At 50.8% G+C, this 19,183-nt stretch overlaps 2 protein-coding genes and 1 non-coding gene across 8 annotated transcripts; 1 reads left to right on the forward strand and 2 right to left on the reverse strand.

Moving 5' to 3' along the window:
• Nucleotides 1–6,449: 6,449 nt before the first annotated feature.
• On the reverse strand, nucleotides 6,450–9,895 carry PRRT1 (proline rich transmembrane protein 1). Of its 2 annotated transcripts, none has more exons than XM_074348444.1 (4): nucleotides 9,732–9,893; nucleotides 8,258–8,473; nucleotides 7,718–7,903; nucleotides 6,450–7,543 (listed from the first exon to the last, which is right to left on the reverse strand). In XM_074348444.1, the coding sequence occupies exons 1-4, from the start codon at nucleotides 9,748–9,750 to the stop codon at nucleotides 6,837–6,839; spliced, it is 1,128 nt and encodes a 375-aa protein (XP_074204545.1). In that variant the 5' UTR covers nucleotides 9,751–9,893; the 3' UTR covers nucleotides 6,450–6,836. The 2 variants fall into 2 exon arrangements, with proteins under 2 accessions (XP_074204545.1, XP_074204546.1); XM_074348445.1 differs by having other exon boundaries at nucleotides 7,216–7,543; nucleotides 8,258–8,793; nucleotides 9,732–9,895.
• On the forward strand, nucleotides 7,405–18,940 carry PPT2 (palmitoyl-protein thioesterase 2). Of its 5 annotated transcripts, none has more exons than XM_074348448.1 (9): nucleotides 7,405–7,535; nucleotides 12,528–12,721; nucleotides 12,957–13,110; nucleotides 13,551–13,646; nucleotides 13,738–13,845; nucleotides 14,675–14,758; nucleotides 14,878–14,962; nucleotides 17,888–17,942; nucleotides 18,126–18,940. In XM_074348448.1, the coding sequence occupies exons 2-9, from the start codon at nucleotides 12,536–12,538 to the stop codon at nucleotides 18,267–18,269; spliced, it is 912 nt and encodes a 303-aa protein (XP_074204549.1). In that variant the 5' UTR covers nucleotides 7,405–7,535; nucleotides 12,528–12,535; the 3' UTR covers nucleotides 18,270–18,940. The 5 variants fall into 5 exon arrangements, with proteins under 5 accessions (XP_074204549.1, XP_074204552.1, XP_010959753.2 ...); XM_074348451.1 differs by lacking the exon at nucleotides 7,405–7,535 and adding an exon at nucleotides 10,748–10,766; XM_010961451.3 differs by lacking the exon at nucleotides 7,405–7,535 and adding an exon at nucleotides 12,055–12,207.
• Nucleotides 16,235–16,345, reverse strand: LOC123618705 (U6 spliceosomal RNA). Its single transcript, XR_006727160.2, has one exon. It is a non-coding gene; the product is annotated as a U6 spliceosomal RNA (small nuclear RNA).
• Nucleotides 18,941–19,183: the final 243 nt, after the last annotated feature.

The raw sequence follows: 19,183 nt of genomic DNA on the forward strand, positions 1-19,183 counted from the left end.
CCCTCATGTTCTCCTTACTTGCTGCAAGTGTTAAATACCTCCTTCTCCCCATCTTTGGCTTGGTTGTGTCTTTTGACTCCACATCCACCAAGAGGAAAATTCAGTTTTCCAGGGAACAGTTCTTTTCTTATCCATTCAACAATCCTTACTGAGGACTCAGAATTAGCCAATGACACATGGAGATAAATAGCGAACTCCCCATCAGTAGTCTAACAAGAATAGTGATAGTTAACAAAAGCTCCAGATGCAGGGGCAAAAGTGATCAGTGGCAGGGAAGTTATTTCCAACCGGGGTGATCTGAAAAGGATTCCAAAGGGTTGAGCCTTGGAGGATGGCTGTAACTGTGACATGTAGAGATGGAAGGGATTTGTTGCAGGTGGAGGACGCAGCACAAGGCAGGAGATAAAAGGAAGGGAAGCCACTTTCCACCCATATTATTCGTCTCCAGCTTGTCAGTCTCAGCTTTTCCAGAGTATTCCTGTACCCATTCGCAGCGCCCTGTCAGCAGGCATCAAGCTGGTTGGGAGTTTTTACACCCTCACATTCCCCTGCATTCCGTCCTCACCACATGGAACCATATGCCGCACTTACTGTCTGCCAGTTGTCATCAGCATAAGAGACAAAATTTCTAGCTTTCCAAAGGCTAAATAAATTTCCCCTTCTGTTTAGCTTTGATGGTTTCTGTAGTTTTTAGTTCTGCGGGATTTATGTCAAAATAGTTCCTCTCTCCTCTCTGCTCCTGATCCATTTTGCTTGTGCCTTCCTTATGGGCAGGGTTTTCAGGGAGGATGAGGCCTTGAAAGGCAGCCTTTTCCATTGTGAAATGTCTAATGATGATGTTTAATGATACCACCCCCAACCGTGAATGATGACCACAGTACCACTTGCTCTAAGTGTCTCATGTATGTTATGTCACTTCTCCTCACACAACTCCGGGAGCTACTTCTTTAGTCATTCAGCAAATCTTTATTAAGGGCCTCCTCTGTGCCAAGCAGTGTACTAGTTTCTGGGAATAAGACAGAGGAAAAAAGCCCTGGATCTCTTGTGGCTTATATTCAAGTGAAGATAATAGGCAATCAAAATCAGTCACTAAAATATAATGTCAATTTTGTAGCACAAGGGGGTATTAGACAAATAAATAAATAATAGTCAAAAAGGAAAAAAAAATAAAGTAGCAAGTGCTGTGAACACAATAAAGCTGGATAAGGCAATGGATAGAAAATGCCCCAGGTGTATATGGTGCTGTTTTTAATCAAGTGATGAGGGCAGGCCCCCTTTCGGAGGTGACATTTGTGCAAAGACGTGAGTGTTGTAAGGGAGCAGGCATGCAGCTATCTGAAGGAAGAGTGTCCAGGGGAAAAAAACACGAGTGCAGAGGCCCTGAGGCAGGAGGGAATTAGATTTTTATGCTAAATTCATGGCAGCTAGAAGAAGAGCAAAGGGGCCAGAGTGGGTGAAGCAGAGTAAGCAAGGGAAAGGGTTGGAAGGGATGCAGTCAGAGAGGTGGGGAGAAACTGGGTCAGGTAGGCTTCACAGGCCGAGGTAAGGGTTTTGTTCTAATTGTGCTTGGGGGCCATCAGAGGGTTTGAGTGAGATGAATGACATTATCTGGTAATTTAAAAGATCACCCTGAGGATGGGGAGAGTATAGCTCAGTGGTAGAGTACGTGCTCAGCATGCACAAGGTCCTGGGTTCAATCCCCAGTACTTCCATTTAAATAAATAAATATATAAATACCTAATTACCTATCTCCCCACCCCCCCCCCAAACCTCAACAATGTTGAGTTATACAACAAATAGCTCCGCCCGGAAAAAAGAGTAAAAGATCACTCTGGCTTCTATATGAAGGAAGGACTGTATCAGTCAAAAATGAAAGCAGAAACTTCAATGAAGGGGCTAAGGTAGCATGGAAGCTTGGATTTGGGCAGAAGAGAGGGCCAATTGTAGAGTCCTGAGGCTCTCTAATATTTAGCAGTCTGGAAGACTTATATTATTATAACATGTTTGTATGGTGATGGGAATGTTTCAGCAACGAGGGGAAAACTGATCATGTGGGCAAGATAGGGGATAATTTCAAAAGTCTCATTTCTGAGCAGGTGAGAAGAGATGGGATCCCAGTGCACAGATCGGGTGAGGACTGGGAGAAGGTCAGCTTCTCCGCCATAACAAGGGGGAGGCAATGAATTCAACAGGGATGCAGGTAGCCTGGTAGATCTGGGGGTGGGACCATGAGGAAATTCTCTTCTGAAAGTTTCTATTTTCTCACTGAAATAGGAAGGAAGGTTATCATGTTGTGAAATAGTGGTCTCAGATTTGGGGAATGTGACCAACTGGGGAAATGCAGGCTTGGCCATTTCTGGAGGCCTATAGGAAGCAAGACTAGTAGGTATGACTGTGTCCCCCCCCCACACACACACACACACATAGTCAGTTGTTGGGTGCAGGTGTGGTGCAGACAGGATTGGATGGAACCAGGGATAAAATGTGTGGAATGGGGAGGGGCCAGGAATACAAAGCAAGGGCTGAAAGGCAAATCCAGTGTGGAGACTTGGGAGCTGCAGTAGGTACTGAGGGAGGTGAGAAATGAGGGGATCAAACAGCAGAGGAGAGTGAGAGAGTCAATGAATGGGCGTTCTGGGTGAAGTTGAAGAATTTTTGGAACAGGGGTACTGGGTGGAGGAAGAGGGGGTGACATGAAAAAACTGAAGAGATTTTGGAGGTGTGGCGATTACTGGTTGTAACCAAGTCAAAGATATGATACAGGGCTGGGAGTGGGAAATCATCAACGGAGGTGAGGAAAGGAAGGAACTGACAGGGATGCTGCATGGTTATCTGCATGGATATTGAAGCCGCCAAAAATAATGAAATGGCAGAGGTGGTGGTAGAGAGGAAGGCAGTAAGCTAGATACGGTATCTTCAGTGAGGATTCAATGGGAGCATGATGACCCAGACTGAATCATGGGGAAATCTGAGCTCCCAGTCGGTGCTGGGTGTTCTAGGTGCCAAAGACTCTCCTGGATGATGGAATCTCTGTTGACAGGGGTGCAAGAGCCAAGGGAACCATGTTTGGAGGGAGTTAAGTTAAGGTGGGAGGAGAATTGAATTGAATACACTTTCTGAGGGAGGATTCTCAGTGAGGTGAAGAGATCTGAGAGCAGTCGTTTTCATTTATTTTTTTTCTCTGCTTAATTCCTTTTGATTCAATTCATTTAAAAGATTGGTAGAAGAGGTTTTGTCTAGTGAGGATCTGAAAACCCCAGATAAGCCAGATTTTGCTCCTGCCTTCAAGTAACTCACTAGGTAAGGTGGGGACATCAAGATCTCAGGTGGGAAGAGATGAAGAGATGGGGGAAAAATCCCGATAAAGTAAACAATGTATCTAACTTAGACACAGATCCCTTTCTCCTAAAAAAAGTTGCTGTGGTTGAAGCCACACCTTTTGGTCTCTCCTCTCCTGGTGGTCCTGGAAGTGCCTCCAGGCCTGTGATTCACAGCCTTGGCTGCCCTTTGGAATCAGCTGGGGATGTGTTAAGAGATGTTGATACCTGAGTCCCACTCCCAAGAGATTGTGATTTAATTGGTCTAGGATGTAACCGGGGCTTTGGGATTTTTAAATGCTCCCCAGATGACTCTAATGTATGGGTGAGAATCATTGTTTCAAGGAATGCCTGGAGCTTTTTTTTTTTTTTTCTCAAAGTTTAGATTTTCTTTTATCCCCAGATTCTATTTTTATTTCCCAGGAATTGTTAATGGGCTTTGTTGGTGACATACTGATACTTCCTTTGCCCTTTAGGAATATTCAGTCTGGTAGTGATGCTCAGAAACCCACTGCTTTAGTCCGACTCATAGTAGAGAGAGATTCCTTCTTGCTGTGGTCAGGGGGTGAATTGACCTGGGCCTTGAAGGATAGGTACATTTTGGCCAAGTGGGGATGCAGATGTGAAGCAAGGGAGAACACTGAGCAAAAGCTTAGATGTGGTCTGAAACATGAGAAGCAGCAAGCAGTTTGGTTTGTAACAGGCAGAGACTGGAGAAAGAGGTCTTAGATTTGAGAACAGCTGGGCAAAGACCTGGAGGTGGGAGTGATGATAATACAGCGTGGTTCCAGAGAAAGCTGGATGATTTGAAATTATGGAAGGGGTTGAAGGCCAGATTAAAATTTTGTAAACAGTTGAGTAAGCAACAGGAAATCTTGAAGGGCTTTTGAGCAGCAGGGTTATATAAGGAGTGTGTTTAGGGAGGATAAGCTGACGGCAGTGTCAAGGAAGACTTGGCTTAGGGAGCCATAGGAAAGAGGGAGATCTATTAGGGGAGTTGTTGCAATAATCCTAGGTGGGGTCATTTTTCCAGCAAGAGTTGGGGAAGAGTTACAGATCCAAAAGACACTGTGATGGTAGAAGTGACTTGGCTTAACAGCTCACCAAAGGTAAAGGGAGGAGGGAGGTGGAAGAGGCACCAAGTTTTCAGATAAGGGAGCTGAGAAATGGTGCTGTCAACAGAGATAGGGAAGGAGGTTTCCGATGGTATTTCATCAGTTTGGTTTGGAACATGCTCAGTTTAGGGGACCAGCAGCATGGTCCACGAGGCCAGATCTCCCTCTTTCCTATGGTAGAAGGGGTAAGGGAGCTCTCTTATAAGGGCACTTATCTCATTCATTAGCTCCCCTCCTCAAGACCTAAGCACCTGCCAAAGGCCCCATCCTCACATTGGGGATTAGGCTTCAACACACGCATTTTGGGGGAACACAAACGTTGGATCTATAGCAGAGAAGCATTTGGTTACAAATGATGTCTGAGTTTGGAGTGGATGATATTTTCAAGGGAAATTCTCAAAGAAGGAAAAAAAAAAATCCAGAGATAGACACTTAGGCAAGGGAGGAGAAAAAACAGGTGGGGAGAGAGGAGGAGGAGGGGTGATTTGAGGTGTGTGTGGAGGTAGGTGGGGAGGCAATAAAATGTCCCTGAACCTGAGAAGTCGGGAATCCAGGGTCAAGGGACAAACATGGGAAGGTTCAGAGAGGCAGAGTACTGTGAAAATGCCATTGATTTTGGCTCCTGGTAACTTCTGGTCATTGAATACTATTTGAAAGAACAGTTTCAGTAAAGGAGGGAGTGGAAGCATATTTCAAAGGGTCAGGAAGCAGTGAATATGAAAGAAAGACACATCTCTAACAATAATACACCCTATTTAAGGGAGGGGAGGTGAGTGGGTGGTTGAGGAAGTACAAGCAGCAAACATGAGTTTTTTCAAGAAGTTTGGTAAGGAAGGCATATTAAACTGGAAATGTCCAAAGGAGAACCCATGATTTCTCCTCCTCAGATCCTCATCCCATGTCTCCTATCTCGGTGCATGGCTTTCCTTCTAGATTATAAGCTTCGTGAGTTTCAGCGTTCACACCTGCTGTCTCACCAGCAACCTGCATGGAATTCAAGATAGGACCCTGTCTTGCAGGTGTACAGCTGAAGATACCAAGTCCACTGCTTATGCCACCTCCCCTCCCCAACAGGTCTCCTGGTTGCCCTCAGGATAGGAGAGGACAACTAGCCCCAGAAGGACCTGAGAGGCTATTGATCTCTTCCCTGGTGCTTTGCTGTGGTCAGAATGTTTGTGTGCCCCACCTGGCAATTCATATGTTGAAATCTTAATGTGCAATATAATGGTATTAGGAGTTGGGGCTTTTGCGATTGGTATTTAGGTCATAAGAATAGAGCCTTCAGGAATGGGATTGTAAAAGAGACCTCACAGAGCTCCCTAGCCCCTTCTGCCAAGTGAGGATACAATGAGTCTACAACCCAGAACATGACCCAAACCTTACAGTGCTGCCACCCTGATCTCAGACTTCCAGTAAATTTCTGTTCTTTGTAAGCCACTCAGTGATAGTATTTTTGTCATAGCAGCCTGAAAGGACTGAGGCAGACTCCCACAGCTCTTTGCTCCCTTACCTTCCCTACACTGGAACAAAACACCAAGTAGAGCTCTAATTCAAGTTGTCTGCCACCCTCCAGCCTGCACACAGGAATAGCTGTGGGCAGTTGGCATCTTTTCCCTGCTCCTGACATCCTATCCCTGGCCAACTTTTTCAGAATGGTCTGCCTTCTTTCCACCCAACTTCGTGGCGTTCTAGGGGTAGATCCCTGAGTCTCCTTGTAAATCCTCCCTCTCCAAAGCCCTAAGCCCATTCTGGTACAGAGTGGAAAATGTGTGCTGGGTAAAGAAATTCCCACCAAGAATGGACCCCAAAGTCCTCCCCAGTAAGATTCCTAGGGAGGCCCCCACTCCCATATTTGTGTCTGTTTCTCTAGTGTCCTGGGAATCTATCTCCTCCTGCTTTGTCTTTGTCAGTTTTCTTTTTTCAACCCCCACCCCACAAGGGGAGATAAGGGGAGGTGAAAGGGAAAGCCAAAAGAGCAGGGTCTTTGCAAGGCTGCAGTCTTCAGAATTGCGGGTGATGAATCTACTTAGTCTATTTAATGTTGTCTTTCAGAAATTCACACACACACTCACACACAGATCAGAACAAGGTGGGGACTACCAAGGGGAGCAGGGAGTGTGGAGCGGGCCGGCTCCCTCGCGACACTGGGAGATTTGTACCCTGGGTTCCGTTCTGCCCGACTGCCCAGGAGTTGGGATAGGAGGAAAGGAGTATTTACAGAGAAGAGGGACGTAATCTTCATTTCAGGGTGAAGGTCCCTAAACTGGGAACCCCCTAAATCTCATTCCAAAAAAATCAAAAGTAGATAGAGGCTCTGGGATTAGCAAGAAAATAGGCGGGTATCAGGGTGGAAAAGAGACGGAAGTGTACTAGCAAAAAAACGGGAGTGAGAGTTGCGGCATGGCTACCCCCGAGTTCGGCTCTTGCGCCAGGTAAAGGGGAGGAGTCTGTCGGTTTGAGGGCGAGGCCTGGCGCCACAAACCCAATCACCGGACTGAATCACCCCGCAGGGAAAAAAAGAAGGCGGAGCCTGCCGACCTGGAGGCGGGGTTTTGTCAGAGCCGGGGCGGAGCCTATGGAGGAGGCGGGGCTTTAGGGACCTGTCTCCAGGCTGCGGAGCAGTGACCCAGGGAGCTCGACTGGGGGTGCTGCATTTTGAAGGGGTGGGGGCCTGGAGCGACTGAGGGCCCAGGATTTGGCAGGGATCCCGGGAAGCGGTGTCCCTGATAGTGTGTGTTTTGGCGAGGTTCCTGAGGAACTGGATTCGGAGCGTGCTCGCAAGGCGAGAGTTTCCGTGGAGGCCTAGTTTAGGATGTAAAGAAGTCCGGTGGCCCCAGAAGCGGGTGCGCAGGGCGCCCATTGGATCCGCGGCTTGACGGTAAAACGCGCTTGGGAGGTCGAGGGGCGCAGGGTGGGGCTGGGCTGGGGGCATCCTTACGGATCCCAATAGTTCTCGTGGTGCTGCGCAGCGATGATGATGACTACGGTGAGGATGGTACACAGCACCATGGCTGCTATGCCCACGGCCAGGGAGATGAAGGAGAAGTTCCGGGCCTCGCGTGAAGCGATCTCGGCTGACACCATGTCTCCGCGGGCCAAGGCCGTGCGTACCTGCAGGGGAGGGTGGGGGAGAGCTGATCAGAGAGCTGCTACCTTGGCTGCACGACTCAGAGCTCTAAGATGCTTCCCCAAATCTCCAGCACTCCCTGGGAATAAGACAAACTTAGTGAGCCCTCCTCTCCATACTCCGCCTCCATTCCCTTCCCCACTCCACCTTCTACACACCTGCACTGCCTTGAAGATGGCAATGATGCCCGTAGGCCAGAAGCAGCAGATGGTGGTCAGCACTGCGATGGGCATGTAGTCGTGCGGCGGGCGCCTTGGCTCCAGAAGGGCCAGGCCCGGGCCCTGGGGTGGCGGGGGGAGTGTGGAGGTTACTCCCGTTCCCCCCGGGGTTCCGCCTGCATAGGGCTGTAGAAGGAAGGTTGTGGGGAGAGGATGTCATTCTTACCCTATCTGAGCCCACCAACTTTCCAGCTCTGACAGAGAAAGAAGGCTATTTTCTTCTTTAAAACCTCCTCTGGACTTCTCGGCTCTGTTTCTCCTCCCAGGCCCTGATCTTTGACTCCACTGGCCACCAGACACTACCCCCCCCCCCGCCCCACTCATTCCCAGGCCTTTCCTTAGTCCCTCCTCTCCCTTGGCCCCAGAATACCGCCTGGTACCCTGGCCCCGTTTTTCTGTCCCACCAGCCCCCAGGGTGTCCCCAGTTCCAGGTCCTGTTCCACCGTCCTCCTCCCAGGCCCCTGTCTGCCCCATACTCACCGTGCCCACCGGGTAGACTGGCACGTAGGCAGTGCAAGGCTGCAGCTGTAAGGGGTAGCCAGGGGCTACGTAGCCGCCCAGTGGCAGCGTGCCGACCGCTCCCGTGTGCGTGGGCACCACGAAGCCCGGGGCCTGGGTAGTATGAGAGGGCGCCGGCGGGGGCGGGGCGGCGGCGGCGGGCGGCGGCGGGGGCAGTGGACCCTCGAAGCGAGTCTCCTGCAGGTAAGGGTCGGGTGGCATGCGGGGCAAGGTAGCGCAGCCCGGTGGGGGCGCCCCGGCGGCGGGGCCTGGCGGGGCGTGGTGTGGGGGCCTCGGCAAGGTGGCTGAGGACGAGGGACCGCGCTGAGCACTGGCCCCAGAAGCCAGGCCCCCTGCCCCTAAGCGCGGGAGAGTGGCGGTGCCGGACTGGTGGTAGTGGTGGTGGTGGTGATGGTGCGAGGAAGGGGCTGCCTGTGGGGGCGGGGCGGGAGGTTCGGCGGGGGGCTGGGGGGCATTGTAGGGTGGTGGAGAGGTGTGAGGGACTGAGTCCGGGAGGCCTGGGGGGCGGTGAGCAGGGGAGAGGGTATGGGGAGAGATAAGACCGACGGATGAGATAAGGAGGGGTAGGGGGAGACACAGAGGGTCAGGGATGTGGAAAGATAATAGGAGAGACAGAGAGGAAATGGGTGAGAAGCCATCATTTATTCTTGGGGCAGGAGAGGGGTTGTATCTAGGCCATCAGCAACCCCCCTCCCACACACACTTCTTTTCAATCTAGTTTTGAGGTCATAACTCTCTTATGCTCCTCTCCCTTCTTCAGCAATGGGCACACAGCTTTAATCCGCAGACCCAATCTTCTACACTTTTTGGCTTATGGCTGCCTTTGGGCTTGCCCATCTGAGCTAGTCCTGTGTGTGCACATGGGTAGACATGCAATACTGGGTTAACATGTGCTCAGCCCAACAGTTGTATAAACACATGCAGGAGAACATGTTCCACTCTCCCATTCCTTCAGTGGGGAAGGGGTGCCCTAGTCTTTCTGGGAATCTCAGTACCTCTTTTAGGGCAGGTTAAAGAAGGGTCCTCTGAATTTACTCCCCTTACAACCCCCATCTGCTCATCTCTCCATATTTCCCCACTGGATGTCTCCATGCCAGCCAGTGTCATCTGTCCATCTGTCACTCGCAATGATGCTGCCCATGCAGTACCCGGGTGATGCTAAAGCACTCTTGTACTTCGCTCACCCTCTCAACCTGCCCCCCTACCCATGTTGTTGGCAAGGGACTGAGGCTGAGACTGGCAGGAGGAAAGGAAGAGAAGGGAGGGATATAGAAAGATGAGGGGGCTTGGGGGGGGGGATGTTGAGAGCCGTACAGAAGGGGAATGAAACAGGACCACCATTTAGGGAGGGGTAAGGGAGGGGTTTGGGGCCAAGGGGTAGGGAGAGAGTCCGGAGACGGTAGAGAGGGCTGGAGGTTTTGTTGTTGTTTTCTACCTGACTTTTCGGATGACATGCCTGCGGTCTCCCTGGGACAGGATCCGTGCAGCCGGAGTCCAGAGTCGGGGTCCCTGGCTAGCACCGGAGTCTGGGTGCGCAGATTGCGCAGCCGGCAGCAGCGCAGAGATGGAGAGATGAAGACAGTGGCGGCGGGGGGCGGAGGAAAAGCGGGGGGGGGGGAGCTTAAAGGGACCGAGGCGAGGGAGGGGGAGTGCTTCAGACGTACCCCCGCTTGGTCTCTCTCCTCCTCTCACCCCGGCATTCAAGCCCCCAGTTTGGGCTCCTTTGGAGTTGTCATGGAAACAGGGAGGCAAGCAAGACCAGGCAAGGCGGGTGGGACTAGGGGAAGGAAGGAGGGAGAAAGAACTCTCTAGAGTCTTCCCCTCCAAGACTGGCTGTAGTGATTATATTATGAGAGGAAGCCAAGCAGGTGCTCAGTCGATTCAATACCCCAGTTCCCTCTGGGTCTGGTTCACCCCAGTCAGGCCTCCCCCTTCTCAGCTTCCCTCAGAGTCCCTGTAAGATCTCAGGATCTTCTCCCAAACCTTGGCCTTAGTTCTCCCCTCTGAAGGAGAGATAACTGTATGAGAGAAAATGGCTTGCATAGCGGAGACCAGAGATGGCCTGGAAAGTTCCCAGGGTTCTGGCCTCGACCTGCCACCTTGGCCTGGGATGAATGGGGAGGGAAACCGAGAGGCTCCAGTTCATAGCAGTTTGGAGGTAGCAAGGTCTGCGGTGTGGTGGTGGTGGTGGTGGTGGGGTACGACTGGAGGAAGCTTAGGGGATAGAGATACCTTCTTCCTCCACGGCCAAGGAGCTGAAGCGCTTTGGGAGGAGGGGATGAATCAACTGCTCATTGCTAGCAGCTAGGTTTGGGAATACGTGCTTTGTCCCCCCTCCCCTCCCCCTTGCTTATTGGGCTTCTTAGAGTTTCCAGGGGCCTCAGTGTTCAATCCATTCCTTTAGTCCCACCCACTCACCACCCCCGCCGAGACGCTGCGCCACTGCCTGAGTCAACCTGGGGCCACAGCGGTAATTGCAGTCTTTTTATTTTGCTCTTTTCATCTCGGGAGCGTGTACGTGGGGAGGGGAGGTGAAGATTAGCAGTCTACCGAGATTTACCAGCGTTGGCGTTTTGCAAAAACATTATTACCCGGAGTCGCTATTACCCACCCCATCCTCCCCCCTTAGACTAGTACTTCCCAGTACCCGCCTGAAGCAGTCGTTCTCCGGAGCTGTCCTTCCGCTCCGAGTCCAGGAGGAGACTACAGAGGTGTAAATGAGGAGCTCGCCTGGGCCAGTCCCAGGCGCCAGAGATTTAGATTACGGCCCCATCCTCGCCGTTCTGGTTTCTAAGGGGTTCGTGTGAGCCCCTAACCCCACTTCCGCCACTCCATCATCATGACTCGGGCGCAAATTGGTTTTATTGGGAGATTTAGACTGGCAAAGACTTTGTAAACAGAGGGAGGGGTTCTGATAAGCAGCAAAATCCTTTTATCAAGGGAAGTGTTTTAAAATGCTAACTAAAAGCCCTAACCCAGGCACCAGGATGTCCGTAGGGGTCAGAGGCGGGGAGGTGCGGGACGCCTGGAGTTCAGAAGTTCGATTCGGGTGGGAAGGTCTGAGTAAGGAGCCGCCCACAAAGAACTCGAAATTCAGGGGGGAGGGGGATTGTGAGGGTCGCTCAGGTCGAACAATTGGTCGAATCCAAGCGAGCGTGAGTCAGCGCGGCCCTACAGGCCGTCCGTCCCCTGGTAGGGGGTGGGTCGTATATTGGCAGTGGAGTAGAGTAGGGCAAAAGAAACTGGGCCAAGCCGCACTTTTATCTCGAGGGACCTCGAGGACTCTCCGTGTCTCTGGAGACAAGGGCACTACAAGCACTTCAGGATGGAGAGTTGTAAGATGCAGGCCTGGCGCGGGCGGGCGGGCGGTTAGGGGTTGGGGGTAGGGTCTGCCCGGTCTACCTTAAGCCCTACTCTGGCGGACGACAAAATACTGAGGACTACCTTTCCCCAGTTTGTTTCCCCAGCGTCTCCCTGGGGAGAGAGCTCCGTGTTCCGTTGCGGGTCGCCTGAATTGGGAAGTAGGGTGAATCAACCGAGAAATCGGACCCCCGAGTCGCTGGTACCGCAGGGCCTGAAGAGGCCACCTCTCAGTTCCCAGGATATGTTTGCTGCTTCTCCCTCTCTCCGCCGCTCTAAAGAGATCGCTCCGCCTATTTCCTCCCCCGCTCTTAGGGCGCAATGGATTGTTCCATTGCCCCTCCTGTCTGGGGCCTGAGTTGCGGAGGACGCTGGCACGGTTGCTAGGGAAAGCCCCGGACGTGACGGCTAAGCGCGACCCCGAGCAGCCTCCCCTCCCGGCCGTCATTCCCCTGCGCGCGTTTTCCTTACACCCTTCCCCTCCCCCACGTGGGTTCCAGGCTGGGGAGAAGTAAACAGCGGGCGGGGCGAGGCTCGCGGACCAAGGCCAGGTGGGAGTTTGCACACTTAAAGGGGCCTGCGCTGCTGCTCAGGGGTCTTTTCTTGCGAAACCCCGGTCGTGCATGGCTAGGATGATGCATTAGGAAGATCCTGGGCCTAGAGATAAAAGTACCCGCTGAGTTGGGGGTGGGGCTTGGGTGCGCATTGGTGTGCGTCTACGTTTGTGGGGAGAGGACTGGAGGAAGTTAAAAGTAGGATATTCTGTGACAAGGTGTGGGAACCGGCAGGGGAGGCTTGATTGCCAGCCGTCTGTTCCGAAGGGAGGGGCTGTTGTCACCTCTCTCACAGGCCCCCATCTCCCTCTTCTCAGGCGGGAGCATGCCGGGGCTCCGGGGGCTGCGGCTCCCCCCGGCAGGGTTCCTGTTCCTGTTGCCATTCCTGCTGCTGCTGCTGCTGCCCGCAGCCCCCGCGCCCCATCGGACTTCCTACAAGCCGGTCATCGTGGTACACGGGCTCTTTGACAGCTCGTACAGCTTCCGCCACCTGCTGGAATACATCAATGAGGTCTGGCAGGGGACACCCGGTTGTGGGGCTTTGGAAGTGTCTACAGTGGCTGGGGAAGGAGAATGGGGAACTGAAAGCTGCCCTTCCGGGCCTGCCCAGTTGCTCGGGGAGAAAGTTGGGGGCCCGAGATCCCTGGTTCTAGCTGGGCACAATAGGCATATGGGTGCTGGCCAGGGGGCGGTGTGGAGGCGCTTCGTAGTTCAACCCCAGTTGCGGCATTGCCCCTTTCCCGCAGACACACCCCGGGACTGTGGTGACAGTGCTCGATCTCTTCGATGGGAGAGAGAGTTTGCGGCCCCTGTGGGAACAGGTGCAAGGGTTCCGAGAGGCTGTGGCCCCCATCATGGCAAAGGCCCCTCAAGGGGTGCATCTCATCTGCTACTCCCAGGGTAGGCACCCTCTCCCCACCCCAACTCCTAAGCCCTATCTGAGGCTCAGTCCTTACCTAAGTGTTCTCTTTGATGAATCACCTTCCTCCAGCCAAATCCCTGGTACTCGAGCCCTCCTTTTCTGACCTCCTTCTGCACCTAGGTCTTATCTCTCTGTGTGACCTCCCTGCACTGCTGCCCCTTTCTTTATCCATTACCCATCGGTCTTGGACATAAGGGACAGTGGGACAGTAAAGAGCACCCTAGAGTTAGTCAGAAGCCCCAGCATGGAATTCTGGCTCTGTCACTTACAAGATGGGGGATGTTTTGACAGGGTGTGCTTGCCTCCTTCGGGCCAGGTTTCCTTTATGTACATTGTGTGTGTCGGGGGGCCGGTGGAATGGGGGGACTGTTGGCCTGGCAGTCCCTAAGTCCCTCCCAATGTTGTGTTCCGCCGCCAGGGGGCCTCGTGTGCCGGGCACTGCTCTCAGTGATGGATGAACACAATGTGGATTCTTTCATCTCCCTCTCCTCTCCACAGATGGGACAGTATGGAGGTGAGTGGGCACTTGCGGGCTCCATAAGGGGGCCCTGAGTTTTGTGAGTACAAATGTTTGGGGTCACTTGGCCCTGCTGTTCTCTCGCCAGACACGGACTATTTGAAGTGGCTGTTCCCCACCTCCATGAGGTCTAACCTCTACCGGATCTGCTATAGCCCCTGGGGCCAGGAATTCTCCATCTGCAACTACTGGCACGGTGAGTAAGGCATGCCAAATGGAGGCCTCCATGGAAAGGGCATCCTGGAGGGTAGGGCCTGCTGTTCCCACCTGTGCCATAACCAGCAGCAGTGATAATAATGATGGTGGCTTACATTTACTGAGCACTTACTGTGTGAACCTGCACTGTTTAAAACGTTTTATGTGTATCACCTTACTGCCTTAGCCAAATCTGGTGCAGGGGTTGGCAGACTTTGTCCTTAAAGGGCCAGATGGTAAATATTTTTAGTTTTGCAGGCCATCCAGTCTCCACCACAACCACTCAGTTCTGCTGCAGTAGTGTAAAAGTGGCCATAGACCATATGTAGATGAATGAGTGTGTCTCTGTTCCAATAAAAAGTTATTTACAGAAACAAACGGTGAACTGGATTTGGCTAATGAGTCATAGTTTGCAAATGCCTCGTATAGTTTTTAAGACCACGGATACTGGGTCCAGACTTCTTGGGTTGGAAGCCTGGCCCTGCTGGGTGACTTTGAGCAAGTTTCTCAGGCTTTCTGTGACTCAATTTTCCTCATTTATAATGATGACATTTATATATCCTCATCTAAAATAATGATATAGTGCATACCCTTATAGGGTAGATATGGATTAAATAAACGAATGAATGTAATGTACTTTGAATAGTATCTGGCTCATGGTAGGTGCTAGATAAAGATGTTTGCTAGCACGTTTACAATTACTATTATTGATACCATTGTATTACTGTTCACCTTGTCTATTACTGTAGCCTCTTGATTGTTCTTTTAGCCTCTGGTCTTGCCTCCTCTCCCTGCTTCTGACTGTCTTTCTAACTGCTGTTTGTACCCAGACCCCCACCATGATGACTTGTACCTCAATGCCAGCAGCTTCCTGGCCCTGATCAATGGAGAAAGAGACCATCCCAATGCCACTGGTGAGACCCTGGGCTCCTACCTGGGACCCATTTTCTGCTTCTCTGAGCCCCGATGTTCCCCTTTCCAACCTGGCCTGACCCCTATGACTGACTAAGGCTCTCTTCTTCCCACCCTGCAGTGTGGCGGAAGAACTTTCTTCGTGTGGGCCGCCTGGTGCTGATTGGGGGCCCTGATGATGGTGTCATTACCCCCTGGCAATCCAGGTAATAAGAGACTGTGTGGCTTGAACATTGCCTCAGGACACCCCCAGGCCTCATCAATCTTTTATATGTTTTCTGAAACTGGCTCACTCCTCCCACTCTCTGTTGAGTTAATACCCCCACCCTCCATCCGTCTTGTTACCCAAGACCAAAACCTGGGAGTCATCTCCCAGCCTCTCATAGCTAGCCGGTCACTAAACCCTGCTGACTGTACTGCCTCTCCATCCCTACTATCCCCCCTTGTAAAAACTTTTAACTTTAAAATATTTACAGGCTCATAGGAAGTTGCAGAGATAGTTTAGAGAGGTCCTGTGTAGCCTTTGCTCAGTTTCCCCCAGTGGTTGCCGCCTATGTAACTATAGCGCAATATCAAAACCAGGAAATGGACTTTGGTAGAATATGCGTATATAGTTCCATGCCATTTAATCACATTTCCTACCATCTCTTTTACTTACCTGGACTATGTCCCCTCTATCCTATTCCTCAGGAAAAGCCAGAGCTCCTGGTACTATGTGGCTGCCTCTGATCATCATGACTGATCTGAAATGTCACCTGATCTACTTTAGTCACTCAACACTCATTGAACACTGTGCCCAGGCATTTTCCTAGGCCCTGGGGATGCTCCCATAAATGAAAGAGAAGTCCATACAGTCTAGTGGGGGAGACAGATAATAAATGTAAATATATATGCCAGGTGGTGATAAAGTAAGGTAAGGGAAGGGATTAGAGTATGACTGGGGCCTATTTTATTTTATTAAAAAATTTTTTGGGGGGGGATTAGGTTTATTTATTTATTTATTTGTAATTAGGTTTATTTATTTTTAACAGAGGTACTAGGGATTGAACCCAGGACCTCATGCATGCTAAGCAAGTGGTCTACCGCAGAGCTATACCCTCACCCGACAGGGGCCTTTTTAAGATAGTGGCCAGAGAAGTCTTTCTGGGAGATTTGCCATTTGAGCAGAAGGAAGTGAGGGAAGGAGTTGTTCAACAACCTGGGGGAAGAACAACCCAGGGAAGATGAATAGCACCTGCAAAGGCCCTGGGGCAGGTGTGAGGAGTTAAGGAGGCCCCTGTGCCTAGAATGCAGGGAAGTGTGAAGAGCAGGTGGGAGGTACAGGGAGCTAGTTACAGAGAGCCTCTGTAGGGCAAAGTAAGGCCCCCCCCTTTTTTTTTTCCCTAAAATATACATAGTATAAAATTTACTCTTTTTGAGTGTATAGTTCAGTGGCATCAAGTCTGTTCACGTTCTTTTTTAAAAATTAAAAAAATGTCTTAAATATGGGATGCTTCACAAATTTGCATGTCATCCTTGCGCAGGGGTCATGCTAATCGTCTGTCTCTGTATCGTTCCAGTCTTGGTATATGTGCTGCTGAAGCAAGCACCCACTCACAATCTTATGTAGCCATCACCACTATCTCAAGAACTTTTTTTTTCTTCCCAAACTGAAACCTCAAACCCTTTAAATGCATCCCTGCTTCTCCCTGGCTCCTGCCAACCATGGCCCTTGATTTTTTTTTTTTTTTTAAATTCTAAGTGAGATGGGAACATCTTGGAGGATTTTGAGTGAAGGAGTAACATTCCTTATAAAGGTTAGAGATGGGATTTCTTTTTATCTCATTTCACATCTACTAGAATCCTATGCAAATAATAATGGCTCAAGGTTATATAGCACCTTTATGTCCCAAAGCATTATTCTAAGTACTTTTCAAATAACATTTATACATGCATAGAGTTAGTAAGTGGTGAGGTCAGGCTGTGTGACTTAACCACAGTGTTTTAGTTCCTGTCTACAAAGGAGGTATTATAGGGCAAAGAAGACCAGCAGCATGATCAACCACACACAGCGGGGAGCGTGTGGCAGAGCTGGAGTTCAAATCCAGGTCTTTGTGCCCCTACTGCTCTCCTACACTTTATGAGATCCAGCCCTCCAACCCAGCACCTCCATGTACCCAGCTGTGTCTTACCTCTGTGCCATTGCTTTTGCTGTTCCATTTGCCTGGGACAGCCTTCCCTAGTCCAAGGTCATTGCTGGGAAGCCTTTGTTGATGCTCTAAAACTAGGGTAGTGACCTCTCCTCTTTGTTCCCATAACCCACTGGACTTAACACTATTAGATATTTCTTTAGTTATCCTTGGTCAGTGTCCACGCCAGTTAAATCTTCTTAATTTAAAGAATGTTAAGACCTTTATATTTTGAAATATCATACTTAAGAAGTTGCCAAAGTAGTACAAAGCAGTCTTGTATATCTTCACCTAGATTTCCCCAAATGTTAACATTTTGCCAAGTTTACATTACATTACCCCACCCCCCATATATATATGGAGGATGTGTATGAACCATTTGAGAGTAGACTGCAGACACAATATCTCTTTCCCTTAAAACTTCAATATGTCCATGTCTGTTTCCTATATACAGGACATTTCTTTTATGTATCCACAATATAATGATCAAAATCAGGAAATGAACATTGATACAGTACTCTGGAGACCTTATTCAAGAATCTCTCCATTGTCCTTATAGAAAAAAATGTCCAGTGCAAAATCCAACCCATGATCACGTGTTGCCTTTACTTGTCTCTTTTGCCTCTTTTAATCCGGAAAGCTCCCTCAGTCTCTGGCCATGACATTGATATTTCTGAAGCATATGAGCTGGCTATTTTATAGAATGTCCCTCAGTTTGGGTTTGTTGGCTAGTTTGTCATGATTAGATTCAGGGTATGCATTTCTGATGGGAATTCTGCAGAAGCGATGCTGTATCCTCAGTGCATCACTTTATGAGGTACATGATACCCAGTTAAATATTTTGAGTGTCCTTGCTGCCCATGTCCCCAACAGGCCACGCGTTCCTGAAGGACCCTAGCCCACCTTGATTTTCTCCATCTCTCCTGATAACCTTCTCTTCCTTACCCTCCAATCTCTTTGTAGCTTCTTTGGTTTCTATGATGCAAACGAGACGGTCTTGGAGATGGAAGAGCAACTGGTGAGTCCCCTGGAGTTACTTCCCCTTTCTGCATGCACTGTCCCATCTCAGTCTGTGGCCCTCCCTGCCACTGACATGTGAGCTGAAGGGTTCACCCTGTGGGGAAGGGGTCTGGGATACCAGCAGGAACTCACTTTGTCTCTCCCTGTGTCTTTCTTCCATGTCCCTTCACCCTCCTTGAAGGTTTATCTGCATGATTCTTTTGGGTTGAAGACTCTCTTGGCCCGGGGGGCCATAGTGAGGTGTCCGATGGCTGGGATCTCCCACACGGTCTGGCACTCCAACCGTACCCTCTATGAGACCTGCATTGAACCTTGGCTCTCCTAAGGGGTCCCTCAGGAACTCCTCAGCCCAGAGACCAAGTGGTAGCCTTGGACATCAGGCCCTAGTGTGCCTGTGACCACCTCATCGCTCCCACACTGCCCCCCTCCAACCAGGGCTCCCAGGCCCCCTTCCCTGCACCTCTGTGAATGACAAGTCCTGGTCTCCTCCATCTCTTCTCTCATTTGGGGGTTGCTCCATGCTCTCCCATCCTCCCAAGCCGAGGTTGGGAAGTGAGAAACCAGGTTTTTAACTTGTGGCTGCTCCTACTGCTGCTGCTCCCCTGTCTCTGGCCGTACAGGAGGAGAACCCAGCCCCTGCCCACCACAGGGGCCTCCTTCCAGGCCACTCAGGATATTTTTAGCTTCTGTTTTCCCTATATTCTCTTTTCTCTGAACTCCCCTGTGGTCAGCCCTCCCAAGCCCCAGGAAGGACCACCCATGAGAGTGGGGTTCTGAGGCTCCCCTATGGGGACGGTTCCGTTCTTGAAGTGTCAGTGCTGGGGAATATCTGTGGCCTGTGAGGCCCATCTCAGGTTTGGGGATCCCCCAGTCCCTATGTTCAGTATTGGGGTGCCCTCTGGGAGCCTAGTTTCTTTGAGGCTCCAGCCCCTCTTTTAGCTATCCTTGAATGGGTGTTACCCCTATATTTATGGAAATAAAGTTTCATTTACTCAGTGTGGCTTGACTCATTTCCAGGTGAGGAGGACCCGACTCCTAGGGAGGGTGGGGATGGAGAGCCTGAGGCGTAGGTGCCCGGATGCCTGGTCTGGGGTGGGACCCCCTTGGTGTTTCCGCTCACTCAATGCCCATTCTGTGTGGGTTCCTGATTCTCTGTGGGGTCTTTCCTGCTGAGGACAATTCTCTTCCTGTCCCAGCCTATGATTGGGGGGCTGAGCCCAGGGCTCCAGTGGTTTGTGC

Source organism: Camelus bactrianus, chromosome 20, assembly GCF_048773025.1.
Source record: "Camelus bactrianus isolate YW-2024 breed Bactrian camel chromosome 20, ASM4877302v1, whole genome shotgun sequence".
Taxonomy (NCBI): domain Eukaryota; kingdom Metazoa; phylum Chordata; class Mammalia; order Artiodactyla; family Camelidae; genus Camelus; species Camelus bactrianus.